Source organism: Lepus europaeus, chromosome 22, assembly GCF_033115175.1.
Source record: "Lepus europaeus isolate LE1 chromosome 22, mLepTim1.pri, whole genome shotgun sequence".
Classification (NCBI taxonomy): domain Eukaryota; kingdom Metazoa; phylum Chordata; class Mammalia; order Lagomorpha; family Leporidae; genus Lepus; species Lepus europaeus.
Genome location: NC_084848.1, coordinates 897,222 through 916,047, shown reverse-complemented (window position 1 = coordinate 916,047; position 18,826 = coordinate 897,222). Strand labels below are relative to the sequence as shown.

Here is an 18,826-nt window from a genome sequence, read left to right as displayed (position 1 = left end):
CCCACCCCCACCCAAGTGAAGGGCTAAGGGCCCTGGGCTACCTATACGCCACTCACGCCTGGCAGGTGAGGCCCTGCCCCACGGCCTGGTGCCCTGGGCCCTGCCCCTCTGCTGGGAGGAGCCCCACAGGCAGCTGTGTATGTCGGCCTGTCCGTGTCCACCCAAGCCCCTACGAGGTGCGGCCCCCACCGGTGGAGACCACAGCAGAGCCCGGTCAGCCCCTCTGGGCTGTGGTGCTGCCTCCGTGCCCAGGCCCCGGGGTGGGGGGCAGGGCTGTTCTAATTCAGGCCAGGCCATGTGACTGCTGGGCCCGCTGCCCGTGGCACCGTTTTTAGAAGCATGTCCCCCCCCCAGGTCCTGGCCTGAGCTATTCATAGGGCTGCCGGCCTGGCCCTCATGGCCAGTCTGCACCCCACGGTGGACTGTCCAGGGATTCCCCCTCTTCCCGGCGCGTCCTGGAGCCCCGGGTCTCCCTGGGAAGGGCTCAGAGCCAGTGACCTCCCTGCCCTGGTCCCTGGCACCCCCAGGGGCCCGGGGTTGCAGCCCTGCCTGGAGTGTGCAGCTCTCATGGATGCCCCTGCTGCAAACCCCCCGGGAGCCTCCTGGCTGCTCCTGCCACATCCGCCTGCCTCGCCTGCCCAGCCCACAGGACAGCCCGCCCCTCCGCCAAGGCCTGGCACCTCACACCAGGCCCCCCGCCCCCACCCAGCGGTCACCCTCACCACGGCGTGCAGCAGGGACTGGGCAGAGTGTGACCCCCCTGTGGTTAGGGCCCAGCAGAGGGGCAGCTGCCGGTGGGGGCCCAGCCCCTCTGCCCAGGCTGGGGACAGGGCCGGGCACCCCCCGAGGAGAGTCAAGGAGGGGCCTCTTGAGCCTCCCCTCTCGGGCGACCCCTGCTGTGAGCAGCCACGTCCACGGCCGCCTGTGGCCGGCGGTGTCTGGTCTCCTGTCTTGTCACTGGCCTGGATGCTGCAGCAGCAGCCCCCAGGGGACAGGCAAGAGCAGGACGCAGCCGGCCCATCCTCCCCGTCCCGACCTGTGCCCACCTCCTGGCCCAGGAAGGTCAGCCGTGGGCCCCCGGGGAGCCTGGGTCCGGACGGAAGCGCACACCCCTGCGAGACGTGCTGACGGCAGGTGGCCCAGCAAAACGGGTTCCACGACCCAGAACCGGGGTCTTAGGGCAGGGGGCGCTGGACAGCGCTGGGGCCAGTTGCTCTCTCGGCGGGCGGAGGCGGGGCGCGGCGCACCCATGCGCGGCCACCAGAGGGCGCGCGCGTCCTCCCCGGCACGCGGGGCTCGCCGCGGAGCAGGTGCGTCCCCCAGCGCGCGTGGACCCTGCGGTGGGGCACGACCCCTGCCTCCGAAGGTCTGGCGAGACTTCCGGCCCCCAAGCACGCGCCGGCCTCCCGGGGGCGCCCGCGGCCACTCGGCGGCCCCGGGGCGCGGCGGGCGGGAGCGGTCGGCCTGAGGTCACCGCGCGTCACCGCGCCTGCCGGGCCCGCCCCTGGCCCGCCCCTCCCCGCCGGGCCTTTTAATGGCGCGGACCCTGGGGCGGCCCCGCGCAGCCGACGAGCGGAGCGCGATGTCGGCGCCGCGAGCGACCCACGAGCGACCCCCGGGCGCGGGCGGCGTCAAGCGAGGGCGGTCGCAGCAGGAGGCGGCGGCGCCCGGCACACGCGTGACCGTGGTGCTGGGCGCGCAGTGGGGAGACGAGGGCAAAGGCAAGGTGGTGGACCTGCTGGCCACGGACGCCGACATCGTCAGCCGCTGCCAGGTGCGGGCCGCCCGGGCCCTCCCCCCGGGGCCACGCCGCCCCGGCTCCAGCGCCGACCCCGGGCAGAGCTGTGAATGCCGGGCGCCGAGGTGGGGACCCCGATCCCGGGGGCGGGGCGGCCGGGCGGGGCGGGGGGAAGGCCTCACTGGGCGGCGGCCACCTTTCTGGAGGGTGCAGGCCGGCCTGGGAGAGGGCGGAGCCTGGGCCGGCGGCTAGTGTGCCAGCGGCCAGCGGTGCCGGTGAGGAGGCCTGGCCTCTGCCGGATGCAGGCTGCTGTGCCTGGCGCCGGCCCTGACCGCTCGCTCCAGGGGCTTCGGCACAGAGCCGGCCACTCCGGGGCTCACACGCCCCCCAGCCCCTGCCACAGTGAAGTGGGGGCTCCCGCACAATCCTGAGCTGAGAGCAACCCCCAGAGGATCTTACTGCCAAGTTCCTCCTGCCCTGGGTGGGGGTCTCCCACCCCCTCTCTGCCCTGGGCACAGCCAACAAGCCTGCCCGGCTCGCCGGGGCCCCTCCTGCTCCCATGGGCTCTGCTCCTGCTCCTTGGCCGGGGCGTGTGTCCACCGGGTGCAGCGCCCCTCCCTGGGGACGCCCCAGTGCCAAGGCAGTGGGCCCAGTGCCCAGGCCTCCCTCGACCCGGCGGCTCTGGTCATGGCCTCGTGGCCGCCCACTGCCTGCCCCGCAGTGACCAGGGGCTCTGGTCCAGCTGTGAAACAGTCGGCACCGGGCCCTCCCTGCTCTGCCACCCAGGGCAGCGCCCCGGGCACCGCTCCCCACTGCAGACAGGCCAGGGCGGGGGTCCTCCTGCCGGCCCAGCGGGGGAAACTGAGGCCCAGGGTCTTGGAGGAGGAGAGTAGCTGGCAGCTCCGGGCCCTGGTGGATGCCACACGCCCACCACAGGAGCTCCGGGCCAGGACCGCCAGTCCACCCCGGGCCATCGCGCCACACCCCTCCCTCTGGGCTGGGACCGCCCTCTGTGAGTTTCCTGCCCGTTGGCCCCGGGGACCCCGGCTCCCCTCACATGTCGCCCCTGGCACGGGGCCTCCAGGCTTCTCTGTGTCCCACCTGTCTCAGGCTGGCAGGCGGGGGGGGCTGCCTCGCAGGGTGCTGAAGACAGCAGAAGTGGGGTGCCGCCTGGATGCAGGGCTGGGGGCAGGGCCGAGGCACGGGCAGAGCGGCTGGAGCGCTTGTCCTGGTCTGGGCTCTGCCTGCCTGCCCAGCACCCGGACAGCCCTTTCTCACCGCAGCCTCGGCCGGGGGCAGCTCTCGGTCTGCGGAGTGTGGCGGGGTGCCTGCACCCTTCTCGCCTTCCTCCGGACCCCGCTGTTCCCCTCCAGGCAGCACGGCCTGCTCTCAGATGGACAGGCGAGAGCTGTCCCTCCCGCCTCCTGGAGCTGCCCGGGCCTCCTCCCCTGTTCCGGCCGCTCGGCCCCTCTGCTGGCCGCCCCTGCTGCGGCACTGTGGGCCCACTCCCCGCTCCCCCCAGCCCCCACGACCGGCGTGGTTGGACACTCGCTGTCCTGGGGGCTCTCCTGGTTTCCGAGGGAACTCACAGCTCCGCTGGGCCTGGTGTCCAGCCGGGTGGTGGTGGTGCCAGCCATTGCCGTGTCCTGCCTTGCCTTTGGTGGCAGCGCCATGCCTGGAGAGGCCGTCCGTGGCTCTCCCAGGAGTCTGTGGGAAGCGCTCTGGACGGGAGAGGGGCAGCAGTGTGTCCAGGATGCCCGGCACTGCACCTGCCGGGGTGTGGTCCCCCGCCAGATGGTGAGTGAAGCCCCACAAAGGACGCCCCGCGCCCAGCAAGGGCATCGGCCAGGGCTCCGCCCCCGGGCAGTGGGTGGTGGGCACAAGCGCTGCCCGGGCAGCTGGCCAGCCGGAAGTGGGGTGGGGGTCTTGCGTGTCCTCGTCGCTCGGCCTCTGTGAGGAGGGCCATCCAGGGAGGGGCTCCCTGCTTCCAGCCCTAGGCCCCTGGCCCAGGGAGGGAGGGACAGAGCAAGGGTCAGGGCTGAGTCTGAGGCCTGAGTGGGTGTGGCCTTGACCACTTCGGGCTGGGCGTGGCAGCCAGGTGGCAGGGAGCATCCATGAGCTGTGCCCAGGCCTGAGCAAGGTTCCGCCACAGAGGGGAGCCCTGCAGGGTGACCCCCAGCTCGGGCCACAGCTGCCTGGGTGGGCTGGCGGCCCCCACTCTCTGAGGTCAGCAACCCATACTGCGCCCACCCTGGGTGGTCCCTGGTGCCCGACTGCCCTTGTGAACCCCCAGGTTGAGGCTAAAGGAAGTGGGGGGTCTTGTCCCCACCCCACCAGCCACCCCTGTGTGGCTGGACACCCTGAGACCTCACTGGACCATGGGAAGAAAGACTGGGGTCTCTCAGGGACTGTCACCTCCAGGGGCTGTCACCTGAACTCCACGGAGCTGCTGGGCGCCCCTGCAGATCGGCACCAGGCGGTGTGTCGGGCTGGTTCCTGTCCCCTGAGCGTGGCCTGCGGCCCAGGCCTAGGTCATGTGACAGCTGCTGGCAGGCGCCCCGCCTGTGTCCAGGCGCCTGTGTCTGCTGGGAGGGCTCTGGCTGTCTCTGTGTACTGGGGCCGCTGAGCTGGTGCCGGCCCTGGGCACCCGGAGAGGAGAGCGGGGCCCCAGGGCATCGGGACCCCTCTGGCCCCAGCCGCGGCGCTTGGGTCCTGGACGCTGGCCAGCCTGGGGTGTGGGAGTCCATGGGCGACAGGCAGTGCTCCCCCAAGCCCTGCTGCCCACGCCCCCCACCCCCGAGCTCAGGCTCCCTGCAGTGTCCACGGAGACCTCGCCCCGACTGCCCGCCAAGGACTGCTGGCAGCTCCTACCCAACCCCTGTCACTCTCCTGTCACTGTTCCTCACCCTGTGAGGCTCTCCCACACACCCTGCCCCCCCCCCCCCCAGCAGCCCACCTGCCCCGTGCTCAGGGCCCGCTGGCCTCTTCCTGCTCCCGGTCTAACCCCAGGGGCAGCCGCCCCAGGCCACGCTGTCTGCTCACCCACGTCTAGCTCCGCCCACAGGGGTCCCTGGGGCGGAGGTGGGCGGGGTGGAGTTGCCATAACCGCACGGGATCCTGTGGCTCCCTGCTGGGTCCGCATTGAGCTGGGGAGGCCCCTCTGGGGCCTGGCAGTGCCGTGAACCCTGACTCCGGGGTGCACCTGGACAGACCCTCCCGTGTGTGGCGGCAGTTCTGGCAGAGGTCACGGCTGGGCCTGGGTGAGGCCTGCCTGTGTGAAGGGAGGCCCCTGGGGATCTCTGGTGCCCACCCCCTCTCTGCCCCTGGGCTTCCTGTCGGGGGTGCCCCCAGATCCCGAGGAGAAGCTGGGGGGCCTGGGAACCTTGTACCAATGCAGCGTGAGTGGCAGGTCCTCCTACGACGGACAGCCCTGAGGGGAGGGGCGTGGGCGACCTTCCTGTGGGGCCTTGTGGGACGGCCAGGGGCTGAGGCCCCTCAGCACTGCAGCCCCTGCCCCCGGGCAAGGCAGAGGAAACGGGGTGTGCCGGGCAGCAGCCGAGGCGAAGCTTTGGGGCCAGGCCTGCGTCTGGTGTTGCAGGGAGCTGGGCTGGGACTGGAGCCCGAGGCCACAGACTGGCCATGGCGCTGGGTGTCAGCGGCTGCCCCTGCCCAGCAGGGCAGCCTGGGGACTGGGGCCACAGCGGGGACACAGGGCCACGCAGCCTCAGGGAGGGAGGAGGGTCAGCAGCCCTCCTGCAGCCTGGACCATCAGGCGCCCGGGGCCTTGGCCCGGCCCATGTGGGTCCCTGGGGGTGGCACAGACACCTGTGGCTCGTGTGGGGCCTGGCTGGGGGTGACGGCCATGGGGTGGCAGGTGGGCAGCAGGCTGGCAGTGCCCAGGGAAGGGCCCCCGCACCCCTCCCCCCGCAGCCCCAGGGCAGGCAGGGCCGGAGGCGCCCGTTGGGTGCCTGGACCCCCCGGCCGGGGCACGAGGGCTTGGTGGCACCCAGGCCACAGCCTCCATGCTCTCACGCCTACACCAGCCCTCAGGGAACTTCTCGAGCCGTGGCACCAAGAGTGAGCTTTCTGAGGGGACGGGACCCCGTCCCTGCCTCAGAGGCGGGAACCCCGCTGAGCTGGCACCGTGCCGCCTCCTGGAGGGCTTGGACCAGGCCTGCCCAAGCCCTCGGCTCCAGTCCCCGGCCCTGCCGTGCCCGGTGGCAGAGCCAGGCAGTTACCCAGGCCCGCATCAGCGCCAGCCACAGGAGCAGACTGCCCACACTGAGCACTGGACCGCGCTGGGGACTCCCACAGCACTGTGGGGACGCAATGGCCCTGAGTAAGGCTGGGCGCCACGCGGGCCCCTCGCGGGCCAGCCCTGTCCAGGGCTCTCGGCACGTGGGCGCCCCAGCTCAGCCAGGTTTCTGTTCCCAGGGTGGCAACAATGCCGGCCACACCGTGGTGGTGGACGGCAAGGAGTACGACTTCCACCTGCTGCCCAGCGGCATCATCAACCCCAAGGCCGTGTCCTTCATCGGTGAGTGCCGGCCCGGCCCCCGGCCACACTCCCCGCGCAGGGCCCTGGACCGCGGCCTGGGCAGTGCGGCGAGGGCCTCGTGGACACCCAGGCCTGTGGGCTTGTCCTCAGCAGTGTGCAGAGCTTGGGCAGCCCCCCACAGCCAGCGTCTCCCCAGGGCTCTGGGGACGCAGGAGGCTGCGCTGAGCACCCAGACCCCGTGTGTGTGTGTGCGTGTGTGTGCGTGTGTGTGCCCCCAGTGAGTGTGCGTGAGCATGTGGGGGGGGGGTGTCCCAGTGTCCATGTGCCTGTGGAGCCCAGGCCCTGGGATGAATGGCCGTGCTTTCCTGCCCCCTCCCCCCACGGCCCCCAGACCCTGCAGGCTCAGTGCCGGGCCCCTCCCCTCACTGAGACCCAGGCCTGGCTCCTTGGTGTCTGCTCCTTCCAGCTCCTTCCACTACTGCAGGGAGCCCACTCTGACATGGCCGAGGCCACGCTGACATGGCCGAGGCCACGCTGTGACATGCTGAGCCCACGCTAACATGGCTGAGCCCACGCTGACACGGCCTAGACCACGCTGTGACCCGGCTGAGCCCACACTGTGACCCGGCTGAGGCCACCCCACCGCTGTCAGGAGGTGGAGGCTATGGCACAGGGTCCAGCCTGCTGGACGTGAGCAGTGACGCAGAGGCCGCACGGTCAGGGGCTGGGCACAGACCCCGTCTGGTCCTCGGGGTGTGGTGGGGAGGCCTGGCCAGCCAGGTGGCCGCCTGCCTGTTCCCGGCTGCTCCCAGCTGCGCCGCAGGAGCCTTGGGCCAGGAGCAGCGTCCAGAGCTGGGCTGGGCAGTCGGCGGGGGCAGCGCCCCAGAGGCCTCAGGCAGCAAGGGGCAGGAGGTGCTGGGCTCCCAGCCGCAGGGCTTGCGACACCCCCGCCGGCCACCCGGTTATTTCGGGACATGTGGCATTTAGGTGACCCCGGCACTCGCTGGCTCTGTCCACCTGCACTGTTGTCCCCTGTCCCCGGACCAGGCTCCGCCCTGGGGCGTGGCCTCTGGGCCTCAGAGGGCGGGGAAGGCGGGCTGGGTGTCACTGGGTTCCCGAGGGCCGGGGCTGCGTCTCCCGAGGCTCCCGGGTCCCCCGCGGCGACGCCTCCCTTGTGCATGAGGTGCGCATGCGCCGTGAGGCTCCCAGCACCCCGCAACCCTGGGCGCCTGCCCGGGCGGACCCCCTGCGCTCAGCCCGTGCTTTCTGGCTGGTCCGGGTTTTGTTTTGATCCAAGTTTTAATGGTGGCGAAACGTGAGGAGTCCCGTGTTTGCCTTGGCGTTTCTAAGTAGGGTTTGCTGGGGCGATTTTAGGTGCGAAGAGCAAGCGGCCCGCACCACCAACCCCCCACCCGCCCCTCCCACTGCGTGCCGTGGCTTACAAAGGACAGACGCCACGTGGCCGCCACGCACCGTCCCTCCTCGGTCCCACACCCCCGACACCACCCACCCCGCACCCCCCAGCCCTGCACCTCCAACCCCCACCCCACTCCGCACCCCCCCTCCCTGACCCCACAGCCCCCTCCCTCGGCCACAACGACCTCTGGGTCTCCTCCACGTTCTGGTACCGCCCACAGGAAAGCAGGGGCGGAGCCACGAGCGGGTCCTGGGGCCAAAGCTGCCTGGAGGGGGGTCCGCAGAGGGGACCTCCCGACTGCACTGGGGGAAGCGGGCTGCTGACCGCCCTAAGCTCCCTGGAGGCTGGCCAGGCTGTGGAGCCAGGGCGGGAGGCTGGCCCGGGACAGCTCACAGGCGGGCACTCGAGCCGTCCCTGCCGGTGGTCTGCGCAGCGGCCAGGGAGCCCCTCTCGGCCGGGTCCGTCTCTGAGGGCGGCTGCTGGGAGCATCCAGGCTCCGGTGTGCAGCTCCTTTGGTGATGCCCAGGAGCGCACCTGCTGTGCCACCCCTCCCCCTCCAGGTTCCCCATCCCTGGCAGCCATCGACCTAAGTTGTTCCTGGGGGGGCCATGGCTCGCTCCCCCGTGCCCAGAACGCCTGGGGCAGGGCTGGACTGCAGCCAGGAGGCCGCCCTAGAGGCCGCTTGGTCAGGAGCGGGGGCCCACAGGGCCTGTCCTGCCGCGCCCGGCTCACGTCAGTGCCCCACGCTCAGGGCCTGCAGTGTGCATTCCCTTCCCTCCTTCTCTAAAGATGGATTTATTTCTTTGAGAGACAGAGAGAGGGAGGGAGGCAGGGAGGGAGGGCACTTCCATCCACTGGTTCACTCCCCAAACGGCCGCGACAGCCAGAGCGGAGCCAGGCGCTCCGTCCTGGTCTCCACATGCAGGGCCCCGGCCCTGAGCCTCCTCTGCTGCTTCCCCGGCCGCAAGCTGTCAGCTGTCAGTGGCTGCTGGCTCCCTGTGGGTTCTGCTGCCATGTACACAGCAGGCCCATTCCGAGCACCCAGACACGCGTGTTCACATGTGTGCAGTGTGACCCCATGTCGTGTGTTGTGTGAGACGTGTGTTCGGGCATGCACGGCGTGACCCCGTCTCCTGTGTCGTGTGAGACACGCGTGTTCGGGCGTGCACGGCGTGACCCTGCCTCCTTTGTCGTGTGAGACACGCGTGTTCAGGTGTGCATGGCGTGACCCCGTCTCCTGTGTCGTGTTGCAGGCAACGGGGTGGTGGTGCACTTACCAGACCTGTTTGAGGAGGCAGAGAAGAACGAGAAGAAAGGTGGGCCTGGGTCCCCGTGGACCTGTCCCAGCCGGGGCTTTTCCCGTGGGCGTCTCCCGTGGGTGTCTCCTGTGGGCGAGCAGCGAGCCGGGCAGCTGCTGCCTCCGTGCTTCCGCTGGGCAGTGCCTGGCACGGGGCCTGGGGAGGGGTCCAGGAGCTGCGAGGGGAGGGGCCCCTTCAGCCCGTGCCAGCGTGAGCGCAGCTGGGGAGACAGAGCCACTGCCCGTGTCCCGCAGGCCTGAAGGACTGGGAGAGGAGGCTGATCATCTCCGACCGGGCGCACCTCGGTGAGCACGTGGCGTGGGCGCCGCACTGTGGACTGCACGGCCCAGCCCTGGAGCCCCCAGCCCCTTGTCCTGTCCCTCAGCCCTGCCCAGGGCTCCTGTCTGGGGGTGGGGGGGCTACTGCCCTACTTGGGATCTGGGAGACCCAGGGAGCCTGGGCATGGCAGCCTGGGACCCTCCCTCATCCCCGGGAGCCGGCTCAGCCCCCGGCCTCCGCCTCTCTCCTGTGCCCAGTGTTCGACTTCCACCAGGCGGTCGACGGGCTCCAGGAAGTGCAGCGCCAGGCGCAGGAGGGCAAGAAGTGAGTGTCAGCGGCCTGGCGCCGGGGGGTGGGGGACGGTCGACCCCCACACCGGGGTCCCGGGCTGCCCTCGCTGCCCGCCACTCACGCTGCCACTGCCACTCACATCCCCGAGGCCTGCGGGAGCCCTGTGCACCTGCCGTGCCCACCAAGGCTGCTGGGAGCCAAGGCCAGCCCTGGCCATGCACAGGCCACAGGGAGATCCCCAAGGCGGCTCCAGTAGCCCTGCCTACCGGGTCCCTCACGGAGCGGTCCCAGCCCCTACACCCTACAGTCCCGCACTTGCCTTCCAAGGATGTTTATTAGAGTTTGATGAGCTGGGGACACAGGAGTGGGCAGGTCCTGCCTTGGAGAGTCGACTGCCTGCCGCTCACCCACAGTGCAAACACACACACAGGTGGACGCTCGCAGGTGCACACTCCCGGGTGAACGCTCACACAGGACACATTCATGCTCTCACAGGGGCACACTCCCGGGTGTGCTCACACAGGACACATTCATGCTCTCGCAGGGGCACACTCCCGGGTGTGCTCACACAGGACACATTCATGCTCTCACAGGGGCACACTCCCGGGTGAACGCTCACACAGGACACATTCATGCTCTCACAGGGGCACACTCCCGGGTGTGCTCACACAGGACACATTCATGCTCTCACAGGGGCACACTCCCGGGTGAACGCTCACACAGGACACATTCATGCTCTCGCAGGGGCACACTCCTGGGTGTGCTCACACAGGACACATTCATGCTCTCACAGGGGCACACTCCCGGGTGAACGCTCACACAGGACACATTCATGCTCTCGCAGTGGCACACTCCCGGGTGTGCTCACACAGGACACATTCATGCTCTCGCAGGGGCACACTCCCGGGTGTGCTCACACAGGACACATTCATGCTCTCGCAGGGGCACACTCCCGGGTGAACGCTCACACAGGACACATTCATGCTCTCGCAGGGGCACACTCCCGGGTGTGCTCACACAGGACACATTCATGCTCTTGCAGGGGCACACTCCCGGGTGAACGCTCACACAGGACACATTCATGCTCTCACAGGGGCACACTCCCGGGTGAACGCGCACACAGGACACATTCATGCTCTCACAGGGGCACACTCCCGGGTGAACGCTCACACAGGACACATTCATGCTCTCACAGGGGCACACTCCCGGGTGAACGCGCACATAGGACACATTCATGCTCTCACAGGGGCACACTCCCGGGTGAACGCGCACACAGGACACATTCATGCTCTCACAGGGGCACACTCCCGGGTGAACGCTCACACAGGACACATTCATGCTCTCACAGGGGCACACTCCCGGGTGTGCTCACACAGGACACATTCATGCTCTCACAGGGGCACACTCCCGGGTGTGCTCACACAGGACACATTCATGCTCTCACAGGGGCACACTCCCGGGTGAACGCTCACACAGGACACATTCATGCTCTCACAGGGGCACACTCCCGGGTGTGCTCACACAGGACACATTCATGCTCTCACAGGGGCACACTCCCGGGTGTGCTCACACAGGACACATTCATGCTCTCACAGGGGCACACTCCCGGGTGAACGCACACACAGGACACATTCATGCTCTCACAGGGGCACACTCCCGGGTGTGCTCACACAGGACACATTCATGCTCTCACAGGGGCACACTCCCGGGTGAACGCGCACATAGGACACATTCATGCTCTCACAGGAGCACACTCCCGGGTGTGCTCACACAGGACACATTCATGCTCTCACAGGGGCACACTCCCGGGTGAACGCTCACACAGGACACATTCATGCTCTCACAGGGGACACTCCCGGGTGTGCTCACACAGGACACATTCATGCTCTCACAGGGGCACACTCCCGGGTGTGCTCACACAGGACACATTCATGCTCTTGCAGGGGCACACTCCCGGGTGAACGCTCACACAGGACACATTCATGCTCTCACAGGGGCACACTCCCGGGTGAACGCTCACACAGGACACATTCATGCTCTCACAGGGGCACACTCCCGGGTGTGCTCACACAGGACACATTCATGCTCTCGCAGGGGCACACTCCCGGGTGAACGCTCACACAGGACACATTCATGCTCTCACAGGGGCACACTCCCGGGTGAACGCTCACACAGGACACATTCATGCTCTCACAGGGGCACACTCCTGGGTGAACGCGCACACAGGACACATTCATGCTCTCACAGGGGCACACTCCCGGGTGTGCTCACACAGGGACACATTCATGCTCTCACAGGGGCACACTCCCGGGTGAACGCTCACACAGGACACATTCATGCTCTCACAGGGGCACACTCCCGGGTGAACGCTCACACAGGACACATTCATGCTCTCACAGGGGCACACTCCCGGGTGAACGCTCACACAGGACACATTCATGCTCTTGCAGGGGCACACTCCCGGGTGAACGCGCACATAGGACACATTCATGCTCTCACAGGGGCACACTCCCGGGTGAACGCGCACACAGGACACATTCATGCTCTCACAGGGGCACACTCCCGGGTGAACGCTCACACAGGACACATTCATGCTCTCACAGGGGCACACTCCCGGGTGAACGCGCACACAGGACACATTCATGCTCTCACAGGGGCACACTCCCGGGTGAACGCTCACACAGGACACATTCATGCTCTCACAGGGGCACACTCCCGGGTGTGCTCACACAGGACACATTCATGCTCTCGCAGGGGCACACTCCCGGGTGAACGCTCACACAGGACACATTCATGCTCTCACAGGGGCACACTCCCGGGTGAACGCTCACACAGGACACATTCATGCTCTCACAGGGGCACACTCCCGGGTGTGCTCACACAGGACACATTCATGCTCTCGCAGGGGCACACTCCCGGGTGTGCTCACACAGGACACATTCATGCTCTCGCAGGGGCACACTCCCGGGTGAACGCTCACACAGGACACATTCATGCTCTCACAGGGGCACACTCCCGGTGGTGCTCACACAGGACACATTCATGCTCTTGCAGGGGCACACTCCTGGGTGAACGCGCACACAGGACACATTCATGCTCTCACAGGGGCACACTCCCGGGTGTGCTCACACAGGGACACATTCATGCTCTCACAGGGGCACACTCCCGGGTGAACGCTCACACAGGACACATTCATGCTCTCACAGGGGCACACTCCCGGGTGAACGCTCACACAGGACACATTCATGCTCTCACAGGGGCACACTCCCGGGTAAACGCTCACACAGGACACATTCATGCTCTTGCAGGGGCACACTCCCGGGTGTGTTCACACAGGACACATTCATGCTCTCGCAGGGGCACACTCCCGGGTGTGGTCACACAGGACACATTCATGCTCTCACAGGGGCACACTCCCGGGTGTGCTCACACTACACGGATGTACACTCACATGTCTACACACTGAATCAAACGCACACTGACACGCGTGCTCATGCCCAGGCCCTTCTTCACACACACCCAGCTAGACACGGGTGGCCGTGGCGAGCCTCGCGCCCAGCCAGGGCAAGCAGGGTGCCCGGATGCCTGGCGCCTGTGCTCTGCGCCTATGGGGCGGCCGAGGCTGTGCTGCGCACGGCTGGGCCGGAAGCCCAGGCTCCCAGGCTCCTGCTGCTGGAGGCGCTTTGGGCTCACCTATCCCAGCCCTGGCTTCCTAGGGTGGGCCCTGGGCTTGAGGGGCTGCGCCAGGAGCGGGGCAGTGGCGGTGACGGGTGCTCACTCCCACCCGCAGCATCGGCACCACCAAGAAGGGAATCGGACCCACCTACTCTTCCAAGGCCGCCCGGACCGGCCTCCGCGTCTGCGACCTCCTGTCTGACTTCGACGAGTTTTCTGCCAGGTACCCGGGCCGTCCCGGCGGGGGCGGGGCTGTCGCAGGGGGCCGTGGGGGCTCACAGGTGGCTCCCCTCTGCAGATTTAAGAACCTGGCCCAGCAGCACCAGTCCATGTTCCCTGCTCTCGAGATAGACGTCGAAGGTCAGCTCAGGAGGCTCAAGGTGAGGCCTGGGGGCAGCAGGTGGGGAAAAGGGGCCTCAGCCTGCCGGCTGCCGGGACCTCACACCACACCTGGCCCCAGGGCTTGGCCGAGCGCGTCCGACCCATGGTCCGGGATGGGGTCTACTTCATGTACGAGGCTCTCCATGGCCCTCCCAAGAAGATCCTCGTGGAAGGCGCCAACGCTGCCCTGCTGGACATCGACTTCGGTGCGCTGCCCGTCCCTTAGCCCTGCCGGCTGCACCTGTGTCCCCAGCTTTCCAAACCTGACAGGGAGAGGAGTGGGCGAAGGGCCGGCCTGAGGGTGGGAGGCTCCCTCCGTCTCTGTGTCTCCTCCCCAGCCCCACGACACCCGGCCACCCCACTCCCAGCCAGGGGCAGCCCTCCCCTGCCTTCCTCGCCCGACTCTGGAGTGAGCCCCCCGCAGGCCACACCCCCTGACGGCCCCCACGCCCCCATGAGGGGACGCACAAGGGGTGGAGCCCTCCTGTGTCACTGGATACAGTGCGTCCTGGTGCGTCCTGCAGGGACCTACCCCTTCGTGACCTCCTCCAACTGCACCGTGGGTGGCGTGTGCACCGGCCTGGGCATCCCTCCCCAGAACATCGGCGACGTGTATGGCGTGGTGAAGGCGTACACCACCCGCGTGGGCATCGGGGCCTTCCCCACCGAGCAGATCAACGTGAGTGCCTGGCCCTCTTGCGGGCAGGGAGTCCAGGCAGCACCCTGGCTCCGCAAGCTGATCCCCGTGTGTCCATGCAGCCATTCCCTGGGCAGTCAGGCCACCTTTGTCCCATCTGGGAGGCCCTGTCCAGCTGAGCCAAGACTGAAGCTAAACACACAGCCCAGCCTGGCCCTCCCCAGCCTGGGGGCCATCCTGGACACGGGACGCCCCCTCCCCAGCCTGGGGTGGCTGTCCTGGACACGGAGAGGCCCCCAGTGACCCTCAGCTGGGCAGGTGCCTGGTTCTTGTGCCTGAGTGGGGAGGGGAGCCAGCAGGGTGGAGCCTGCACCAGGCAGGCAGTGGCCGGGGCTGCCTGAGCCCCCATGCTCACAGGGCTTGGTTTCTGGGTGTGGGGGCACTTGCCAGCCCGGAGCCCACCGGACAGCAAGGCCCTTTGTGCGTGGACCTCAATGGGGTGTGGGGCCGACAGGAGAGCAGCTCCGAGGACTCCCCTGGGCTGGGAGGGAGGGGGAGACGTGGGGGAACTGCTGGCACCGAGGCTCGCCCAGGGACCGTCCCCGCTGTCCTCCTCCAGGAAACCGGAGACCTGCTGCAGACCCGCGGCCGCGAGTGGGGAGTGACCACGGGCAGGAAGAGGCGCTGCGGCTGGCTGGACCTCATGATCCTGAGATACGCCCACATGGTGAACGGCTTCACCGCGTAAGCAGCCCCTCGGCACGTCCGTCTGACACCGCAGGAGCCGGCGCAGCACGGCCCCGCCCACAGCGAGGTGCCCGAGCGGACATGCGGGAGCCAGCCCTGGGCAGGAGGCCACGCCCAACTCCCCCCAGAGTCCAGGAGCCACCTCAGCTCAGAACAGGAACCCCCCCCCCCAAGATGTTCCGAGACCTTCGGGCAAGGTGGCCCCAGGACACGGCAGTGCGGGAGGGGTGCGGGCCGGGTCAACAGCCCTTGGGAGGCAGGAGGGGCAGCAGAGCCCCGGGGCCCCCGCAGGTGGACGTGGTCCGGTCGGGGCTGCTCAGAGCGGCCTCGAGAGAAAGGCAGCTGTCAGGTGGGTTCCCTGCACCCTGCCGGCTCGGGGAAGCCGGGGCAGGGCCGTGAGCTGCGCGGTCCCACCAGGCTCACACGGCTTCTCCCCAAGCCCCCGCTGAGGTCTCTGCCGCCCGGCACGGAGCAAACACAGGAGGGAGGAGACACGGAAAAGGCAGTGAGGACCCCTGGCCTCCCCATGTCCTCAGGGCCGGCAGGGCACAGGGAGGGGACGTGGCCACGCCACACCCATCCGTGTCACCCTCCTCTGCACGCCGTGAGCCACAGAGGCGAGCACGGGCGGCGCCGGGCTGATGCCGTGTTTGTCTCTGGTTCCGCACAGGCTGGCCCTCACCAAGCTGGACATCCTGGACGTCTTGGGGGAGATCAAAGTGGGCGTGGCCTACAAGCTCAATGGGAAGAGGATCCCCTACTTCCCAGGTGGGTGGGACGAGCCGGGGACCACTCGGGGCCGGCCGGGCAAAGAGCAAGCCTCGGTCCTGGACGCCCACCCTTCGCAGCCTGGGGCTCTCCTGGGGGGTTCAGCTGGGGCTCAGGCGCCTCCCAGCCGGCTGGGCTGGACTCCTCCCACATGCGGTGCCCAGCACTGGGCCCTGGGCTCAGGTGCCTGCTTCCCGGGGCTCCTGCTGCTGTCCCTGGAGAAGCGGCTGCTCTCCTCCATCTGTCTGCACGTGCCCCTCGAGCCCGTGCCGGGGTCCTGACCCCTGCGTCCCAGTGGCTGAGGCCGAGCCGCTGACCCCTGACCTTGAGGGGCGCCCCACTGAGGCTTGCTGGGCCCCCTCCTGGGCCTGGGGCAGACACTGGCCGGCTCCCAGGCTCCAGCCCTCCTTCCACGCTTTCTGTCCGTGAGGTCGGCTGGCACCTCCCGTGCGCCCTGCAGGGAGGGGACGCTGATGCTGAACCCCGGCTGCTCTGGATTCCGGAGTCTCCCGGATTTCCAGGGGGGGCCTCGGCTCCGTCACCCGGGGCTCCAGCGGGACAGTCGGGAGAGTCCCCTGCTAGAGGAACCAGGGCCGCTGTCCTCACGCCTGCCCTCCTGGGTAGGCGGCCCTGGACCGGGGGGCACAAGTGCTTCCTGCAGCGACACAGACATCTGCCCATGTCCTTATGTCCCCCCAGCCAACCAGGAGATCCTACAGAAAGTAGAGGTCGAGTACGAAACGCTTCCTGGCTGGAAGACGGACACCACGGGCGCCAGGAAGTGGGAGGACCTGCCCCCGCAGGCCCAGAACTACGTGCGGTTCGTGGAGAACCACGTGGGAGTGGCCGGTGGGTGCCCTGACCCTGCCCAGCCGCCCCTCCTGGTACCCTGGGCTCCCCACAGAGACCAGCGCGGAGTCGGGCGAGAGGCCAGGAGCCAGGGCCGGGCACGGGTGCCGTCCCAGGAAGGTCGCCGGGGCAGTGCCCTAAGGGGCCTCCAGGGACCTTGCCAGCAAGGGCCACAGCTCAGAGTGCAGAGTGAGACTTGTGGCTCGATCACAACACAGGGAAGGGCGTGGGGAGAGGCGCAGGCCCCATGCCCATGACGCCAACCGACCTCAGGCGGAAACGCTGGGGCACGGTGCCTGTGCCGGCTGTGGACGGCCCGGCCTCCCTGTCCTCCCTCCCCGGGGCCACGCAGCCAGCACAGCTCCCAGGGCGTCCCAGCGTCGCCAGGGCCGAGTCACCCACAGGTGACCCACAGCATGGGCTGCAGCCAGACGCTGGGGAAAGGGCTCGGGCACCCACACGCTGTGGCACGCGTGGGAGTTGCGGGAAGGGCCCCGTGACAGAGGGAACCCCTGTACATGGTCCCTCCCCCGCCTGCGGCAGCGGCGCCACTGCGCTTACCCAGGGGCACGCTGGGAGGGAGGCAGCGCCGGCCCACGGGGTCACGAGGTCCCCTCTGCCCTTGCAGTCAAGTGGGTCGGCGTGGGCAAATCCCGGGAGTCCATGATCCAGCTGTTCTAGGCCTGCCTGCAGACGGCGCCGTGGCCAATCCCGGGAGTCCATGATCCAGCTGTTCTAGGCCTGCCTGCAGACGGCGCCGTGGCCAATCCCGGGAGTCCATGATCCAGCTGTTCTGGGCCTGCCTGCAGACGGCGCCGTGGCCACGTTCCAGAGTCTGCTGCGTCAGATGGCCGCCGAGCTCGCCACACCGGCGCAGCTGTGCTCTACCTAATAAACGGCTCGGGGCCGCCGAGCGGGGCGGCGCTCCTGCGTGTGTCCACTTGGTCGGCGCTGGCTCCCCATGACCAGAACCCGGGTATCAGCCAAGCCCAGAGCTCCCCAAACTAACCCTGAACAAGACACCCTGGCGTCCCGGTGGTCCAGGGCTCAGGCCCTTCCTGTGGCCACCTGGCGCTTCCTCCTGTGTCACACCTGAGCTGGCCGTGGCTGCCCTGGGGCCGGAGCCCCCCTCAGAGTCGCACAGGGCGTGGGCCAGGCCTGTGGGCGCTGTCCAGCAGCTCTCCCCGTGGAGGCCAACTCGGCTCCCTCCCAGGGACCCGGTGGCCGGCCGTGCCCTGAGAGGCTGCTGCCTCCTGGGACGGCGTCCAGGGCCACGGGACTCGGGCACTCCTGGCAACCTTTCCAGACGGGGCTGAGAGCGGCCTTGAGGGTTTGAAGGGAGACGGGAAAACGCGGGCATCTGACCAGCTGTCCGGCTCCCAGGACGCCGCCGAGGCAGCCATTCTGGGCGTGGAGGGGGGCGGGCGGGGGGCGGGTCACGGCCTGCCGAGCGTGAGACACCGAGGGGAGGGGAGAGCAGGGCGGCTGAGCCTCGGGGCTGTGTCCTGCCACTGGGCGGCACTGCTGACCCGGTCACTGCCGTGAGTTCTCTGGTCCGTGGTGAGCCCAAGTTCAACTTTCTCACTTCGGCCCTCCAGGCGGCCGGCCCACCTGATGGCCACGCCCACAGGCACAGTCTGTGCGGCTGCCCCCTGCCCCGCGGCCCATGGCGTGACCCCAGGGACAGCCCAGCACCCCTCCCAGGGGGACGCCCAAGGGCTGTGCCCACACAGACACGCAACGGAGGAGATGGCACGGAGAAGCTTCGGGAACAGCGACAGGAAGACCCGAGGTCACCCAGGGGGGTGGCGGCCGGGCCCCCTGGGGTGTCTGCCAGCGGCACCGGACACACAGCTTCACTTCCATTTCCCCGGCTTAAAGTCAGACAGTGAATGACCCCAGCACCCCCGTCACGGCGAGCCCACGGTGCCGGCCGCTCCAGCCCTCCTGCTGGGCTCACCTCACCTCGCGGCTGCTCAGCCATGCTTCAGTCTGAAGACGCTCTGCGATGTCTTCCATCCGCTGGTTCCCAGGGCTGGGCCGGGCCAGGCCAGGCCAGGAGCCGGGAGCTCCTCCAGGTCTCCCGCGTGGGTGCAGGGCCCTGGCCCTTGAGACACCACCCCTGCCTTCCCAGCTGACGGCAGGGGCTGGGCGGGAGGAGCAGCCGGGCTGGAACCGGCGCCCACATGGGGTGCAGAACCCCCAGGTGGTGGCAGAGCCTGCTGCTCCCCCACGCCAGCCCCACACT

At 68.6% G+C, this 18,826-nt stretch overlaps 1 protein-coding gene across 1 annotated transcript; it reads left to right on the top strand.

The window, feature by feature from the left end:
• The first annotated feature begins 1,572 nt into the window (after window positions 1–1,572).
• Window positions 1,573–17,501, top strand: ADSS1 (adenylosuccinate synthase 1). Its single transcript, XM_062181186.1, has 13 exons — window positions 1,573–1,774; window positions 6,173–6,275; window positions 8,907–8,969; window positions 9,206–9,256; window positions 9,488–9,554; window positions 13,312–13,419; window positions 13,495–13,576; window positions 13,657–13,783; window positions 14,102–14,256; window positions 14,834–14,958; window positions 15,632–15,729; window positions 16,429–16,578; window positions 17,207–17,501. Exons 1-13 carry the CDS (start codon window positions 1,583–1,585, stop codon window positions 17,257–17,259), a joined length of 1,374 nt encoding a protein of 457 aa, XP_062037170.1. The 5' UTR covers window positions 1,573–1,582; the 3' UTR covers window positions 17,260–17,501.
• The last annotated feature ends 1,325 nt before the right edge of the window (window positions 17,502–18,826 follow it).

What these genes read in the sequence shown, in the direction of transcription:
- ADSS1 (XM_062181186.1), top strand. Translation starts at nt 1,583, where the DNA reads ATGTCGGCGCCGCGAGCGACCCACGAGCGACCCCCGGGCGCGGGCGGC. An exon ending in ACATCGTCAGCCGCTGCCAG is followed by an intron (nt 1,775 to 6,172) that starts GTGCGGGCCGCC and finishes TTCTGTTCCCAG; the next exon opens with GGTGGCAACAATGCCGGCCA. An exon ending in CCTGCTGGACATCGACTTCG is followed by an intron (nt 13,784 to 14,101) that starts GTGCGCTGCCCG and finishes TGCGTCCTGCAG; the next exon opens with GGACCTACCCCTTCGTGACC.